The 17,440-nt window shown below is 35.6% G+C and overlaps 1 protein-coding gene across 1 annotated transcript; it reads left to right on the plus strand.

Annotated features, from left to right (window-relative positions):
* The first annotated feature begins 7,275 nt into the window (after positions 1-7,275).
* LOC129952804 (cell division cycle protein 20 homolog) lies at positions 7,276-15,661 on the plus strand. Its single transcript, XM_056065637.1, has 4 exons — positions 7,276-7,712; positions 7,774-7,886; positions 7,973-8,267; positions 14,613-15,661. The coding sequence occupies exons 1-4, from the start codon at positions 7,481-7,483 to the stop codon at positions 15,560-15,562; spliced, it is 1,590 nt and encodes a 529-aa protein (XP_055921612.1). The 5' UTR covers positions 7,276-7,480; the 3' UTR covers positions 15,563-15,661.
* The last annotated feature ends 1,779 nt before the right edge of the window (positions 15,662-17,440 follow it).

Below are 17,440 nucleotides of genomic sequence, written 5' to 3' on the forward strand. Positions count from 1 at the left end.
CACTTACGGCTGCAAAACACTCAAACTTGACCTAAAACTCAGAAGAAGTTTTTCTTGGCCGTTCATAATTGCGGACATACCAACTGCAATTATTAGGCCGACTTCTTGAGCCACTTCAACCTGCTCGTCAACCTCAAGAACCAACGGCTGATCGACCCACTCACTTCGTTCTCAACCAGAGGTGAAACACTTGAGTCAGCAACTTACAATGTTTCAACGATCGACGGATCACTTCCTGAACAATACGCCAAGCTCCTCGAGGAATATGTTGCCATCACCAAACCCATCAATAGCCCAAACCTCATTGTTATTCTATTTAATAAAATTGTTGAATTAAATATCAGTGTTTGCTTTACTCACTTGTTTTTGTGGTGAATTTCGATTTCGTTTAGTTGGTGTCAATGACAGACACCATATGTATTTTTCACTTTTTGCACATAGTTTTTGAATGTAAATAGGACTTAAGATTTTGACTTTAGTTTTCAGGAGGTGTCAATAGAACAATGGTTTGTTCTTTTTTGAACAATTTTAAATGTTAAAAGTGTTGAACTGTCAAAGTGAATAATTTGAGTGATAAACAAGCAGTTTTTTTCTGTTGCTTTGGTAGCATTTCGTAAAGCATTTCGTAATCTGAATCGAAACTATACAATAATCCAATGTTCTTGATTGATTACTCCCAATTGTAAAACAAAAAACAAAACTATTTATTTGACTAAGAAAATATTTTAAAGAACATGACGTTATCTACTACATCGATTTCATTTTAATTCTGAAGCAAATAAAGTAGGGATTAAATTATACAGATCAATAACTTATAACAATATTCGTTCCTAAATGATTCAAATGAATTCCAACAAATTGTAAGAATGACATTTGAAAAAAAATGGTATTGACATAACAACAATAGTGGACTTTAGTTAGAAAAAAATCAGACTGTAAGGTGGAATTGCATTTTGAAATGTTGTTTGACTTGACTCATATTTGACAGATTGAAAACATAAGTATTTACAACACACATCAAATTATGCTGTCAAATACTGCTTCCCTATTTGACTTTTGACCATTGAAATTTAGATAAATAAATTTTAATGGTCAAAAGGTAAATTTTATTTGTACTTTGTTGCGAGGCAAAAGGAGGTAAGGAGGTTTGTGAAGTGGAAGGGTAGGATAAGGATGAGGTAGGAAAAAGAGATAGGAAGATTTGGACAGGGTTAGTTGGGATTGTCGAGCTCCGTGGGACACAGCCTGCTTTGAGGTACTAGCTCGTCGGACGGGGGGGGGGGATCTTGCCTTCGAAACTCAATCTCGCCTGCAGACAAAAACACAGATCAGGTCAAGGAATGAGGAAAAGGAAGGAAACATAAACGGACGGACTATAGGCACATCAGGGCACTGTGGATGTTAGTGCAGTGAGGCCATTACCCGTCCTACCTTTAAGTATCCGCGGCCAGTTTTGGATACCCCCAGTACGACAGTGGATAGTCGGTTTCACATTAAACCATTGAAGTTATACTTGGCCACCCTCAGCACCCCTGAAACAAGTCTTCAAAAGTTCATGCTTTGTTTACACAAAACAACAAAAGTCCTTCTTTTTCTTTTTTTTTTGTATGAAAGGCGGATGAAGTTTCTATTAGATACATGTTAAATTTTGGAAATCTAAATTTATTTCTTGAAAAAAACATCAATAAACAAAAAAAAATGGTTCAAAAGAAACAATAGCGAAAAAAAACAACGTGAAACTTTTACTTTCCAATCAACACAATTGTATACATCACCCTTTTTGGCGCATACCCAGAATGTAACTAACGTCTCGATTTCTGTCACTAACACAAACACAAAACATGTCATTATAGACATTTTTCTTATATTTAATTTTCGCTTATTTTTTTCATAATTGGCAATCTTCCTTTCTGGAATTTCTTCTTCCTTTTTTTCTATCTTTCACTTCTATCTTTTCTTATTCTTCTTTTTTCTATCTTTTCTTTTACTAATCTTTTTTCTTAGCTTTAATATGTTTCACTTCTTAAATACTATAACTCATAGACTTTTTCTTTTTTGTTTATTTGTTTTGTCCTATTTCAGGACTTTAAGGATGCGTTTCGGTTTCTCGGTGTTAGCGCAGTCAGAATCGAACGAACGCCTTATGCGTTACTCTGGAGCATCCCCAGCTATAACGTCGGAAAATTTCCTTTGTTGGTTGTATGCAGAATGCCAAAATACCTGGATCGAGGTTAGAAAAATCGGGATGAACAAAAAAGTACCGGCGGTCCGGACCAAAAACACACTTCCTTCTAATTTTCTTTTATCTCTTATTTTTTGTATCAAGGTATAGGTGAGCCGAACTCAATTGAAATTTATGGCTGAAACACATACACGCTTCAGCCTCGGCTTCGCCTGACGTTTACGAATTCAACCATAGGAATTCAATGCATTCTATCACAATTAACCTTCGACCTCACGTTTCATTTGACAATCGGAAATATCTAGTTCAAATTTGCTGAACAATTGCTTTCTCTGACAGCTCAACTGCAGTAAAAAAATGTCAACAAAAAAAATATTTTCTCTTTGGAGGGATGTAATAACAGAAATGTCATTCAAAGCAACCCCGAAGCAGGCCCACCGTAACGCAGACGAAGCCGAAGCTGAAGCGTGTTTGTGATTCAGCCATTATGTTCTCCTTTGAAGTTAGAACGTAGAATCTGGTAAGATCCGTTTACATCACGTCCGAGTTACATAGTTATCATAAGGTTTCTCCCAACTTTAAACTTATATGGAGACATATCATAAGTAAAAAGAAAACAATATTTTCTAATTTTTTGTTTGCTGCTTTCCTTCGCATCTTATTTGTTTCGAAATATTTAATTTCTTACATTTAGGTGCTGCTTCGATCGGTTCAGAAGATGGTTCAACAGGTGTCCACAACAACTTCTAATTTTGCCTGAATTATCAATTTTGAACAAGTCTCTTCACCTCTTTTTATATTTCTGGGTCTGTTGCCAACTTTATTATATGGGATTACCATCTGCTTCTGTTTCGTAATTTTAAGATTTTTATCTATGAAAATGCTCAAAGCCCATTTGCTGGGTGGTGTATGTTCAGCTTAATACTTCAGGGGTAGTTTTTGAGACTTGGGTTTTTCGTAGCTTCAAAAAATACATATTAAGGGAATTTGTACCTTCAACAGCAACAAAAAATTCGACTTCAAAAGTCATGTGCAACAGATTAGAACGGCAACAGAGCTTTTGACAACATACAAACGAATAAGCAAGATAGTTGAGAAATTCCTTTTCATTTTTCAGCTAACTTACTAACTAATTACATAAGATGTTCTTCCAATATAAAAATCAAATAAATAGACGGAACGAAAAGATGAATGTTTCAATTAACCTACTAGTTATGGACTGAAAGCAGCCAACTTGGAGTTGGTGTCATCTATTCCTTAAGGCTACTAGCGCTTCTGTAGGTTCAGTGGAAATATAAAGAAACTTTTAAACTTGATTTTTAATGTTTCGTTTATTTTCTTTATAATTTTGTCTGCCAAACCTAACTTGGGGTCTAAATTGAACATTTCCGATGACAGGGCTATCGGCCTGTCATAAAATAATCCAATAGAGACCAACAATCCAACATCAAGTCCATGATCCGGTCATCGCAATTTGGATTTTTCGAGCGGATCAAGATCATGTCATCAAATTTGATGTTTGTGTTGTAAGTAATGTTAAGCGTCCATTTTCGGCAGTTTTTTGATATATTTTGTACATTTAGTAAATAAAATTAATTAAAGAAAAGTGAAATATATTTAATATCTTATATTGTTATTGTTTACCACATATTACTTACCTGTTTCAGTTAGCTGTCGAACGACATCCTACGAAAATTCTTATAGTCTGCACCACCTCCCACAGTAAGTCCTTGAGTAGTTGCGCCTCCAAATCATGAAGTTACCTTACTTCGAGAAATGTATTCACCCAAAACCTGTGTTTTCTTTTATCCTCTTTAAATCAACAAAAAAGTAAACAACAGATTAACCGTTGTTTCAAATATGACTTTTGAGGTAGCTCATGGCAGACATAATATGCCCATTCAAAAAAAAAACTGGATTGCGGATGAGCTTGCGGAAGAGAAGTTAGATTGGATTTTACACTTGTAGAGCCTCAGGGTTACTGCTGCTAGCGCTTCTGTGGATTCAGTGGAAATATAGAGAAAATATTAAACTTGATTTTTAATTTTTTGTTTATAATTTTGTCTGCCAAACCTATAATAGGGTAAAAATAGCTAAAGAATTGGCAATTTTTAAGGGGGTCTAGCAGTCCATACCTAGGATCTCAATGGTTGTTCCATTTTGATTTGAGTGTTGATAAACTTTAAAAAAATATTGCCTCAAAACATGGGTACATTTGTGCAGAGACATCGAATTTAAGGCTAAGGTCTAACATGTTTACATGTATCTGCAAAGTACAGCAAGGGAGATATAATTCAATATTCTTAAGTGAAATAGTATACGCCAAAGGTAACTCTTTTTTACGTCCTATAAAATGTTATATGAATTGAAAAATATATGTAATAAAAAAAAAATTTAAAAAAAAAAACACTTACAAAATATTATAACTTTTTGACAGTACAGTGTTACCGCAAAGTCTTCAAGAATGTGTAATGAAATAAATTAAAAAAAAAACACTTACAAAAGCTGTTAAATAGTAAAAATATGAGAAAATATTTTCGGACAGCCAAAAAAGAAAAACGTGGGCGTGATGTTATGTTCACGTAAGTATTCGAACAATATTTGACGACGATTTGTTGTTGGGTTCGAGGTTGATTCAGCTGCATCTATTGTGTCGGTTTCTTCTTCTTGGTAAATTCCTTCGTCGTGGTATGTTTCGCCCATCGTGATACATAAATTGTGCGAATGCATGCACTGACAAAGATTTGTGACCGAACGAATATCTCGTTGTTCAGTCTAAACCTTCCTTTCAACAAGCCGAAAGCATGTTCTACAACAATTCTGGTTGCAGAATGAACATAATTAAACGTTCTTTGCTGTTCACTTAATCTGCCATTGTCTTTATATATGGTGGCACTATCCAGTTTGTAGCGGCATACGCTGAATCACCCAAAATAAAAGTATTTGCCGGAAATAGTTGGTTGATGTGGCTCAAAGCCTTTTTGAATAACTCAGAACACCTGAGAACTCTACTTTCGTGTAGAGATCCTGGCTCACCACAACTGATGTCAATGAATTTTTTATCAGCATCGACGACAGCTTGCAGGATAATTGTAAACTTGTGCTTGCGGTTGTAGTAGCACACTTTGTCGATCTTTGGAGCTGCGATTGTTATGTGGGTGCAGTCTATTGCACCCAAAACACTAGGTATTCTTTTTTTCTTCAAATTTTCGGCAGTTTACGGTAACAGCACTTCCTTGAGGCCATTTTATGTAGTCCTGTCCTTTGGATACCAGCCACTTGCAAACTCGATTAACTACAACCAATGAGGAAGACTTTGTTACACCGAAAAGGTTTGCTAATTGTCGAAAGGTTACGGAGTTGCTGATGCACCATTTTAATGCGTCCTCCTCTGGTAACTGCATGAAGTGACAAATAATGCTGAGCATAAGATGCTGGAAAAAAAAATAATGATTTAGTTAAATCTCAATGGAATATAGAATAGCTTATGTGTATAGGATTTTAGGTTTTCCTTCGGCTGTTTTGGTCACTTTGATCGTGGCAATGAAACAAGGTTGTTACATTAACTTTTCCCGACGTTTCGGCGGGGGTTGCTGCCTTCCTCAGGGGAACTTTATTAAACATGAAATATAAAACACATAGTACAATATTGTGGATAACAAGAATAGCTAAGCTTACTTATCAGACGCTCTATTGTTGAACGCCGCAATCTGAAGTGAGATTTGAAATCTTCTTCACTGAAAGATTCAATAGTCATTATAAAGGAATCTACAGTGGCATGTTTATTGTCTTCTGTTGAGTCTTCGAGACTAGTATGCTCTTCAAAAAACATTCCTGGTATGAACTCATTCCCGCTGGCACTGGACTCGATCAATTCACGTAAAAGCTTCAATTGTTAAATTAATTTTTTAATAGAATATAGATTTCCAGATGTTTTCTTACCATTTCTTCTTGAAAATTATCCATTTTATTAGTTTTAGTTAGTTTTTCTTCTTAAGTTAATTTTTTGACTTTTGATTTTCACAAAACTTTCTTCTTGTTTGTGTTTTTTTTTATTATTATTTTGACAGATCTTCTTTCAGTTGTAACAATTTTTAAATACAAAAATCTGGCCACTGCGGATCGTTTTGTTGGGAATTTCTCACTTTACTATACCTATATGAAATGCGAACAAAACGCACGTAATTTCATGAGTTGCAATGAAATGCTGATACATACATGTGAATCAAACAATAATGTTTACAAAGCAATTTAAAACTCGTAGCTTTAAAAACTGTGAACTGGCTGTCCAAAATTGATGTGTCAATCTATTTTTCGCTTTAACATTTAATTGATATTTCGAAAAGGTCCCAACAAATTAAAATGCGTAATAGTTCTTTACAGTTTTTTTGAAAATTTGGAAGAAAGTATTTATAAAACCATATTTTTTGCAAAACTTATTTGACAATGTGAAATCACTTAAGGCACTTGCACATGAGAGCGAACAACGAATGGACGAACAAACGTGATTTTACTCATTTCAAAAAATCAATTTCAAACAAAAACACATTTAAATTATAAGAAATTAATTGGCACTTATGTTAGGATAATAAAATTTGCATTTTGTTCTCTAAAACAAGACAATTTTGTAAAAACAATTGAGTAGTAACGAATTGCACTGCGGTTGCTACGAACTGTCAAACTCTATTCTGGTTCCACATACCATCCACACTTCAACGAATAAATTGTTCGCGCGCAACAAATACTCAAAATTTTACCACTCTTGTTTTGTTTTTGTGTGAAAGATAATAGTTGACAAAAATATACAGAAAAGGGTAATTCAATTCGTCACTGTCTGCGAATAGAAATAAACCCAATGTGAAAGAAAAGTCAAAATATGCGAACATCCACATCGCAGTTCGTAGCTCATGTGCAAGATGCTCTAAAGACGAAAAACCTGGTTCAAAAACCCAAATTCAACTAAAACTCTCGATTCTATACTTGTAAACCTAACCATAAATCGTAGACACCAACAATACGCGCTGAACGTTTTCATGATTGCACTTTTTTTTTCTTATGTTGGCTAATCTGCAAAATTTTCCGAACCGCTTTGAATTTGAAAATTGAAAATTTTCGCTCAATGCACCGTCGTCGAGTCCGTTTTGTCGACATTTCCCAAAAAACCTTTTTTATTTTAATTTTAAAAACTTAAACATTTTACTTCTCATTATTATTGCATTTTAATTTTATACATCGTTTTGTTATATGTTATATTTTTCAATTATATTTATTGGTTTTGTTTAAATAAAACCTTTTAAAATGGCGCAATTCAATTATTTAAACGAAATAAACAGTGTCCTGTCGATGGATGGAGAACTAACGCGTGGTCCAGCACCAAGATGGCAAAAGAAAATGGAATGCTCCTCGAGCAACCTAAGCACCAGCATGAATACATCCCGATCAGTACTTACCAAGTCATATAATGCTAGTTTTTCTATGGCTCCAACAATGAAGACTCCTGGCAAAAGTTCTGCCGCTGCAGACGGGAAAGGTAGTTAAATATTTAAAACAACCAATAATTAGATAAAATTGAAAAAAACTAAATATTTTAGGTAAAAAAACACCAAGCAAAACTCCAAACAAAGGATCGAAAACACCATCTGGAGGTGGCGATCGTTTCATACCGAACAGAAGCACTACAAATTTTGGACTCGGACACTACTTGGTAGGTAGCTCTTTTATAAGTCGTTTGTTTGAATTTTGTATTAAGGTTGTTTCTACTTTCTGATTTCATTTTTATTCAAAATTTAGATAAAACAAGAGCAAGAAAAGACTTCTGATGAAGAAAATGAGAAAAACAACAAAATGACTCCATCGAAAAGCGATCACAAAAAGTTGATTTCAGAATCGATGCAAGTTGGTGATACGAATGGAACAAGGATTCTTTCGTATCAAAATAAAGCACCACCTGCGCCCGAATCGCACCAGAATCCAAATAAAGTTGTTTATTCGATTAAAACGCCAATTTCCACGAAAAGTGGTAGCCGATACATTCCATCAACTTCCGATCGCATTCTTGATGCTCCTGATATAATCAATGACTATTGTAAGTACATTTTCACATGTTCAGCTTCTAATATCCTTCGCTGCCGAGTTGTGCAAGGAATACGGAGTTTTTGCTATGTCAATTTTAAAAATTTAGATTGGTATTGAGAAGGTACTTGGTGGAGTACGTAAAGACATAGATTTAAACGTTCTAAATAAAAATTTAGTTTAAAACCACTAACCACTGGTACCTTCTTATTTTCAATGTACCTTAACAAATTTCCAGAGTTATATACACAATGTTCGGTTCGCATGTACCTATATATACCACATACTTTTTTAAGCGTAATTAAGACTTAACAAGCAGTTTTTTTTTTGTTGATTGGTAGAAAACAATCAATGAACTAAAAAGCATTTCGTAATCTGAATCGAAACAAAAATTTTCACTATTCAATAATCCAATGTTCTTGATTGATTACTCCCAATTGTAAAACAAAAAACAAAAATACTTATTTGACTAAGGAAATATTTTAAAGAACGTGACGTTATCTACTACATCAATTTCATTTTAATTCTGAAGCAAATAAAGTACGGATTAAATTATACAGATGGACTTTAGTTAGAAAAAAATCAGACTGTACGGTGGAATTGCATTTTGAAATGTTGTTTGACTTGACTCATATTTGACAGATTTAAAACATAAGTATTTACAACACACATCATATGTGTTGTAAATACTTATGTTTGTATGTGTTGGCGAACACACGCAGTTATATCTGAGCTTTCCTTTAGGGCTAATCGAACATTCGAAACTTGGAAATGGTTGATCGAATGTCTATTGAAAACCATTTTCAGGATAGATTCTTTCAAACTAAAATTACCCATTATTTGTAGTAAAATTATGACAAAATATATTAAATTTATAAATGTAAAAAAAGGAACAAATTTCGTGGACATTAAAATAGATACAAAGATTTAAAAAATTAAATTAAATTGATTTAAAAATTATTTCAATATCTGGTAGCCTGACACTAAGCTTTAATTACAGTATGACATCTGTTCGAAATTGAGTCAAACAATCGGCAGCATCTGCCAATTGAAATATTATACCACACCTGTTGAACCATCCCCCATGGTTCGGTTTAATTTGTTGTTAAATGTTTCCCAACCGTGCATTTTAAATCTCCCCAAAAATGTTTTATGGGATTTAAGTCAGGCAATTATGATGGCCACTCCAAAAAAATGATTTTTTGGTCCTTAAAATACTTTTGAGCAGATTTGGATGTGTGCTAAGGGTCGTTGTCCTGCTGTAGAACACATTTGAGAGGCAAGTTCTCGTCCGCATAAGGCAGCATCGAATCCTTCATGATATTCACCTTATTTTGATCCATTTTACCCTCAATCAAATGTGTTGATATTGGTCCAATTCCATACCAACAAAATTAACTCCAAAGTATGATACAGCCGCCACCATTCTTGACCGTTTTCTGGCTCACAGCGGATCAAATTGCTTTTGCAATCAACTTGATAGATTTGAGCATTATTCTGGCTATTTTCCTTAAAGATATTCCCTCACTTCGTAGAACTAAAATGACAGCTTTCTCTTCTAGGAAAGATTGCATAGTGCGACCGATATTTCCCTTAAAATTAATTGTATTTTGTAATTGTATTATTTAAATAATTTGAATTTACTTCCTAAAGGGAACTTATTGTTTTATAAAAGTAAATAAAAATATATTAAAAATAGTAAGTTTGATACTAGTTAAATATTAAGGTCTGTGTTCCAGTTTATTTCTATTTTAATGTCCACCAAAAACATAGTCTTACCTAAGAAACGGTTCGTCTCCAAACAATCAACAAGCAAAAAAAAGCTACAGTCCTGTGTGAACTAGGGCTCCAAGTAGGGTGAGGTCACCTTCCACTTTTGCGAGCCACCTGATCCACGGTCTTCCTCTACTGCGCTGAAAAAAAAATAAAACCCATGTTATTTTGCATAAGAAAGTCGTAACTTTTTTTTTCATACCGGTTAAAACTACTTGTAATGCATGTTGTTGTTTTAATTTGGTTTCACTCTTAGCAACTGTATCTGTGTCTATTTTAATGTCCATGTCTGTATATTATACTTTCCTTAGCCCAAAAACCAGTAGAAGAATCTATCCATGTTCATTGAAAAAAGGGTATTTTTTAAATCCTCTACCACAGCTCTATGGCAAAACTTAACAATTTTAACATTTGTTAAAAAAATTGGAGGGATATGACACTTTGCAGTGAGAATTTCAATCAAACCATTACAAAAGCTAGTGATGTTTACGTTTGATCCTTAACAGTCAATAGGTTTAGTTTGATATGATGATGTCGTATAAAATGTATCGTATCGTGTATTATTTCATGACTCGTTAAAGCCCTTTGACACTTTCCATAATAACTTTTTATACGCTATTAAGGTAGGCACTCACAACCAGCTCTTGCTGCGCGACTCAATTAGCCGTTTTGGTATCATAAACTCGTTTGACTCATGTATGCATAGAAATGGATATACAAATATTTATATTTACAAAGTTCGTTAGAGCCATTTTGTCGCATTGAGAAAAGAAATCAGGCATGGATTTTCATTTCGGAAAGTTAACATTCTATGACCGGTCAGGGCAGGACATTTACAGAGAAAGCGATTCATAGTTTTCCTTTCATGTTGTATTCTGCAGCTACGGCTAAGAGTAGGGATACCCAGCTTTCTTGCATGCTCTCGTATTGGCCAATGTCCCCTACATATTGCAGTGACCCTGGCTATATCATGCCTGGGTTTGCATAAAAGTTCGATAGAACGGTTTTTGTTATAGGAAGCCAATATCTTCCGTCCGTTAGACTATTTCACCTTCGGTTGGATTCTGTCTGAAAAATTGAGTGCGATATGAAGGGCCGATCCTTGTCGGGCCAACTCGTCAGCTAGTTCATTTCCATTAATGCTACTATAACCTGGAATACAAATAAAAGTGACACGGAGGTTGATGTTGAGGCTGAATAGTTCATCCCGACATTCTTCGATCAGTATAGAGGATGTTGTGGCCGAAGTGATAGCTATAATAGCCACCTGGCTGTCAGTGCATTTTTTTGGTTGATTTGAGTATTTTGCATGCTTCTTCGATTCCTAGTGAATCCCCTTGAAATAAGCTGGCATAATCAGATAGCCGAAGAGACTAAGAGACATTTAGGACTCAGAGAAGATTCCCGACCAAACTCCACACTCTATCTTTGACCCGTTAGTAAAGATAGTGGTATCGAAGTCTTTCGTAACCATGCCATCCTCCCAATCCTTTCTGGAAGGAAGGATGTCCGTCCCAAAAGCATCCGCTGGAACCAGTTCGTAAGTGTTGCCATGCCCATAGGGTCTAAAAAACCAACAGTTTGATTCTGTAAACCTTAGCGCGCTGCACGATACTTAATATTTAATGTGTAGGTCTACTGCTTTGAGGTGCAGAATAACATTTAAAGCATCTGTTTTGCCGGATCGAAGGGCCCCTGCAGTGCCGACACTAGCTTTTCTTTCAACCTTCCTTAGTTTCTCTATATTGTATTTTTAATTGAGCGCATGCCACCACACAATCGATTCATAAGACAAAATAAGACTTACAACGGCTGTATACGTCCACAAAATCATCTCCGATTGAAAACCCCACTTTACGAAAAGTTTTTCTATACGTAAAAGGTACTCTTAACCCTTTCTTTAATGTTTACTTTTCAGTTAAATTTGGGATCCTAGATATTTCGCGCTGGACGATAGACATGTTTTGACTTTCTGTCGGGGTTGGGTGAAGGCAGGTATTTCAGTTTTGGTCGTAAAGAGCATCAGTCCCGTTTTGCTCTGATAAACACCTAGTCCACTGCTCGTAGCACAGCTACTAACTTTCTTCAGAACCATCCCCGTGGTTTTCCAGCGGTCAGCAGGTATGTGCATCACAGGAGCACCTAGCTTAACACCAACCGCAGCACTGGAAGTGCTTACACCACTTGACATCTTCTCCAAAAAGGTGGCTGCCACCTCTCAATGGACCAGTAACAATACTGGACATACTACTATTCTAGACAATTTCAGATCTATCCCAGATCGCTTAGACTATTCCACCCCAAAAATGGTATTCGGTAAAAGCTTCCATGTGTCCATCCCTTCAAGGTCCTCCTGGGAAGAAGAAAGACCCCTGGAAGACGATGCGGTACACTTCTATACTGACGGTTCAAAGACCGATCACGGAGTTGGAAGTAGTATCTTTTCAGAACAACTGAATCACAGTCTATCCTATAGACTTCCCAATCAATGTGGTGTATTCCAGGTAGAAGTAATGGCGATTAAAGAAGCACTATCCTGGCTCAAAGAAAACGTTATATCTTGTAAGGATATACGAATCTTCTCAGACAGCCTGTGTGTCTCCACAAACAGTCCACGATTGTCGATCATCTCTGAATGAGATGACGGAACAGTTTAACATTCACCTCATTTGGGTGCCGGGCCACAGAGACATTCCGGGAAATTGTAAAGCCGATGAGCTCGCCAAAAACGGAACACTTCTGCCTAATGTTAGACAAAAACATAACATAGGAACACCACTTGCTACATGCAAATATCTTCTCAAGCAATATGCTCTAGAAACAACAAATGCTAGATGGTCACAAAGTACCACCTGCCTAGCAACCAAGCAAATATGGCCAAGTATTGACTTAAAACAGTCAAAGGGCTTGATATCACTGAGCAGACAAAGTATAAGCTCTACAATTGGAGTAATAACGGGACACTGCCTCATAGGAAGTCTACACAAATGACTTCGAAGCGTGTAATTGATTCATGAATCGATTAACTAAGGACGTTATTGAAAGCACCTTCTACGTCTAGAAAGGTAGCAAGAGTAAGTTCTTTATAATGAATTGTCTTCTCAATGGTACGGACTACCTAAAGCAGCGCCATCTCAGTTGACCTGCCTTTGAGATATGCGTGCTGAGATTCTTCTAATGGATATGTGGGTATCTAGGATGCGTTCCAGCACAAAAGAGGTCAAGCTATTTGGCAGAAATTCCTTTGCGTATTCATGGCCTACCCACTTTCGGGGAAAAAAACTACTTTAGACACGAGGTATTAGCAAACGATCTGTAGAGCGTCAAAAGCCCTTTATTTGTAGATGCTCCTTAACCAGCCAATTTAAATTTAAAAAATTAAATTGGGTGGCGCAACAGTCCGTTGGGAACCAGGGTCTAGTGACTTACAACTCTCAACCATTCCTGTGTGCGAGTACTTTTGTCAGGAATGGAAGGGACCTACAATTTTAGGCCGAATCCGAACGGCTAATTTGAGAAAGCAAATTAAGGTGGCATAGGCAGGGATTGACCCCAAGACCCCTTGCATGACAGTCCAACGCACTAACCATCATGCCACGGGTATTAGCCAATTGTCTGGACATAATCTTTTTCTTTCGAAGGGATTTTAGTGATATTCGTCTTCGTATTGCTTTCATAAGCATTCAAATGTGGACAGCGCACGGACAACCACATTATTGCGCAGTGGTTTTTTAAACAAAAAAATTCGCCAGAACTTATTACTTACCTACAATGTTATTACAATTATTGCCATTCTATTTTATTTAGCGTCTCACTCTATGGTAATAGAAGCGAAATTGCATTAATGTAAATATTTTAAAAAATAAGGTAACTATTTTATATCAAATTAAATTAATGTTTTGCGCACCAAGGCCTTGAAGCTTTGTAACAGAATTTATGGCACGGCTAGTCACAAATTTATTAGAAACACAAAAATTAGTTAAATACAATTTAAAGCTATGTCTGATAGATTTTAGTGAACATTCTGAGCCCTTCCCGCCAACTTATTCAATAAAAAAAGATAATTTAATTATTAAAATTTGCTAGTAACACATAGAACCTTGAAGGCTATTGTCATGTCTTAACTTAAGCATAATTAATAATTTCCAATATTGACTACGTGTACAAGTTATTTCAAGGACTAGCAGTAAGCTTCTGATTTGTCGTTTACGATAAAATTTATTTTGTCGCTTACGATAAATTGGCGGGAAGAACTCAATTTTATGTATGTGGAGTCAAAGAGGACACAATATAAGTTTCCCTGAGAGTGAAGCCTGCCTGTAGAGAACAACTAATGAAAATATCCGTTACACAATTTTCAAGGTACATGCTTCGCCATACATACTTTTTTAACAGTAAAAATGAGTTGAGTTAAACCAATGCAATATGTTCACGTCTTTGTTGTTTTTTAAGAACATGAATAAAGTTTTATTGTGTATGAACTTATTTATGTTTTAAGAAATTATTTCACTCTGTTATATATTAGTTTATATTTTTGTTTAATTTAAACCAAGTTTAATTTTTGTCGCCATTTTTATTATTTCAGATCTTAACTTACTGGACTGGAGTGTTGATAATGTGGTTTGTGTTGCATTAGGGAATGCTGTTTACCTTTGGAACGCAAGCACTGGAAGCATAGAACAATTAGTTGAATTCGAAGAAGGTGATAGCGCTTGCTCGTTGGCATGGATCCAGGAGGGTCATATTTTAGCAATCGGCATAAGTAGTGGAGCTGTGGAGCTTTGGGATTGCGCCAAATCAAAGCGATTGCGTGTTATGGATGGACAGACGGCTCGAGTTGGATCATTGGCATGGAATTCCTTCCTTGTGTCTTCAGGTAGCAGGGATGGATCGATAATTCATCATGATGTTCGTCAAAGAGACCACAAGGTTACAACACTTCTTGGTCATACGCAGGAAGTCTGTGGCCTTAAATGGTCAACAGATTTCAAATATCTAGCAAGTGGGGGCAACGATAATTTAGTTAATGTTTGGCCAGCAGCTTCCGCGTCGAGTTCAACGGGTACCGAACCAATACATGTACTAAATCAGCATCAAGCTGCTGTTAGAGCACTGGCCTGGTGTCCTTGGTTGCCCAATGTACTAGCAACAGGTGGAGGAACTGCCGATAGATGCATCAAATTCTGGAATGTTAACAATGGCTCACTAATTAACTCAGTTGACTCTAAATCTCAAGTCTGCGCACTTTTATGGTCAAAGACGTACAAAGAACTAATATCAGCCCATGGATTTGCCAAAAATCAACTGAGCATTTGGAAGTACCCATCAATGCAGAAGCAGGCTGAGTTGACTGGACACACTTCTAGAGTCCTACAGCTTGCAATGTCACCAGATGGTAGTACTGTTATAAGTGCTGGAGCCGATGAAACACTTAGATTATGGAACTGCTTTGCAGCAGATCCACACCAAGCTAAGAAGTCTACGGGCCTTGCTAGCAAAGCCAAACAAAGTGTTTTTAGGCAAAGCATTAGGTGAGCAGTTTTTTTCAACGGTTCACACAGATTTTTATAAATTTTATAACATTTTATTATTTTGTTCGTCTTAAATAAAATAAAATTATGAAATTACTTTTAAGGATTGTTTTTCTTTTCTAAACATGTATTGTCTCATAAAAGTTAATAAGAAATTCTCTTGGAACTTTGTTAATTTGTAAAGGTAATGGGTTCACGTAATTGATGAAGTGTCAAAATTGGAAAAAAATATGATTTCAAATTTACTGAACGGATACACTGCGGTCTTTCTCAAAAAATACGAAAAGTGTCACGGAGGAAAAAAAGAAAGGGTCACAAAATTGAAGCTCGAAGTGATTGATAAAGAGCAAAGCCTCATTGTATTAAAGCAATCCAGTCTTTTGCAGTTGATTATTTTAATAATCAGAACTCTTAGATGACCTCTGAACTTTTCAAAAAATGGATAATAAAACAAGATCAAAAAATTTGTGAGCCCAGAAAGGAGTTATTTAGCACACTTGTTACATTTAATTTTCAATTCTTTTTCTCGTTATGAAATTAGTTATATTTTATTAACATTACATATACATAGCACTATGTTTTCATAGTACTTCATCAAATATGTTTAACATCTGTAAGAAGAAAAAAGTATGGAATGTAGAAACATCAATTTATCACCTGGACACGAATTTAGCACATTCAACAGTTTCTTTATTAAATTTGACTTACTGTTTTCAATTCTAAGTTTTTCTTAGTATTTGGCAGAATAGAAGCAATTCTTCTTGGCAAACTTTCAACCAATGCCTCACATCGCGACTTTGGAATTGCATACCAAGCCATAATAATAACGGCAAATTTTCTTCTGCGTAGGGTATCATATGATCCAACAGGATATCTCTGTACACGATCTGGTATATTTTGGGGCCCAAACCATAAAGTTACCCGCATGGTGTTTCACCGTGTTAATGTTGTACCTTGGATCATATTCCCTGTTTTTTTTGCGCCATACATATTTTTTCCCATCCGATCCGAACCGGCAGAATTTGGATTCATCGCTCCAGAACACGTTTTTCCAAAAACTAATTGGTTTGTCTAGGTGAGCTTTGGCAAACTATAACCTAGATTTTAGATTTTTTTTGATACAAGCGGTTTTCTCTGAGTCGTTTGGGCATGTTTTTATAATTTTTTGCACGTATTCAATTCCTATTTTGTTCCATTCTTCTTGAAGCCGTGTCTTGAGTGCACTTATTAACGATACAGGGCTTTCGCAGTCAGTTAGTTAGACACTTATACAGAAGCCATTCTCTTACAAAATTTGAAATTCCTTAAAATGCCCATTTTCTCAGCCCGCCACCATGCTCTTTATGGTACCGTTGATGCAGATACCTTGTTTTTGCATTCCATTAACACTTTTTGAACAATTTATGGTGCACTTAAACGAGGATTTGCTTTAATTTTTCTTACTATAAGCCGTTCTTATTCCGTTAACTTTTTTTGTTGACCCATCTGCTTCTTTGGTTCGATCCTTCCGTCTCTTTTGTACCACCGAACAATATCACCGACAGTGTTTGGCTTCATGTCTAAAATATCAGCATTTTTTTTTTGTATGTTTCACATTTATCTTTTTCAAGGCTTACATTTTTTCCTTTGTGCTTTAAAAAAAAAACCAAACGATCTTACATTTAATATTTTTTAATGTATACAAACGTCTAGTGAACACTTTATTTTAACGGTTCTCTTGAATAGGCAAACTTTTGATCGGGCTAAATGTCAAACTCAGCAAAGAAAACCAAAAACCGAATATTAATGCAGCACTTACATGTGTCCTTTTAGCGTTGTTCATCGTATATCTTAATGCAGTTAAGTAATTGCACCATTTTTTAATGAAATATTTTGGGAATAA

The sequence above is a fragment of the Eupeodes corollae genome, chromosome 3 (genome assembly GCF_945859685.1).
Source record: "Eupeodes corollae chromosome 3, idEupCoro1.1, whole genome shotgun sequence".
NCBI classification, from domain to species: Eukaryota; Metazoa; Arthropoda; class Insecta; order Diptera; family Syrphidae; genus Eupeodes; species Eupeodes corollae.

What these genes read in the sequence shown, in the direction of transcription:
- LOC129952804 (XM_056065637.1), top strand. Translation starts at nt 7,481, where the DNA reads ATGGCGCAATTCAATTATTTAAACGAAATAAACAGTGTCCTGTCGATG. An exon ending in TTGGACTCGGACACTACTTG is followed by an intron (nt 7,887 to 7,972) that starts GTAGGTAGCTCT and finishes TTCAAAATTTAG; the next exon opens with ATAAAACAAGAGCAAGAAAA. An exon ending in TGATATAATCAATGACTATT is followed by an intron (nt 8,268 to 14,612) that starts GTAAGTACATTT and finishes TTATTATTTCAG; the next exon opens with ATCTTAACTTACTGGACTGG.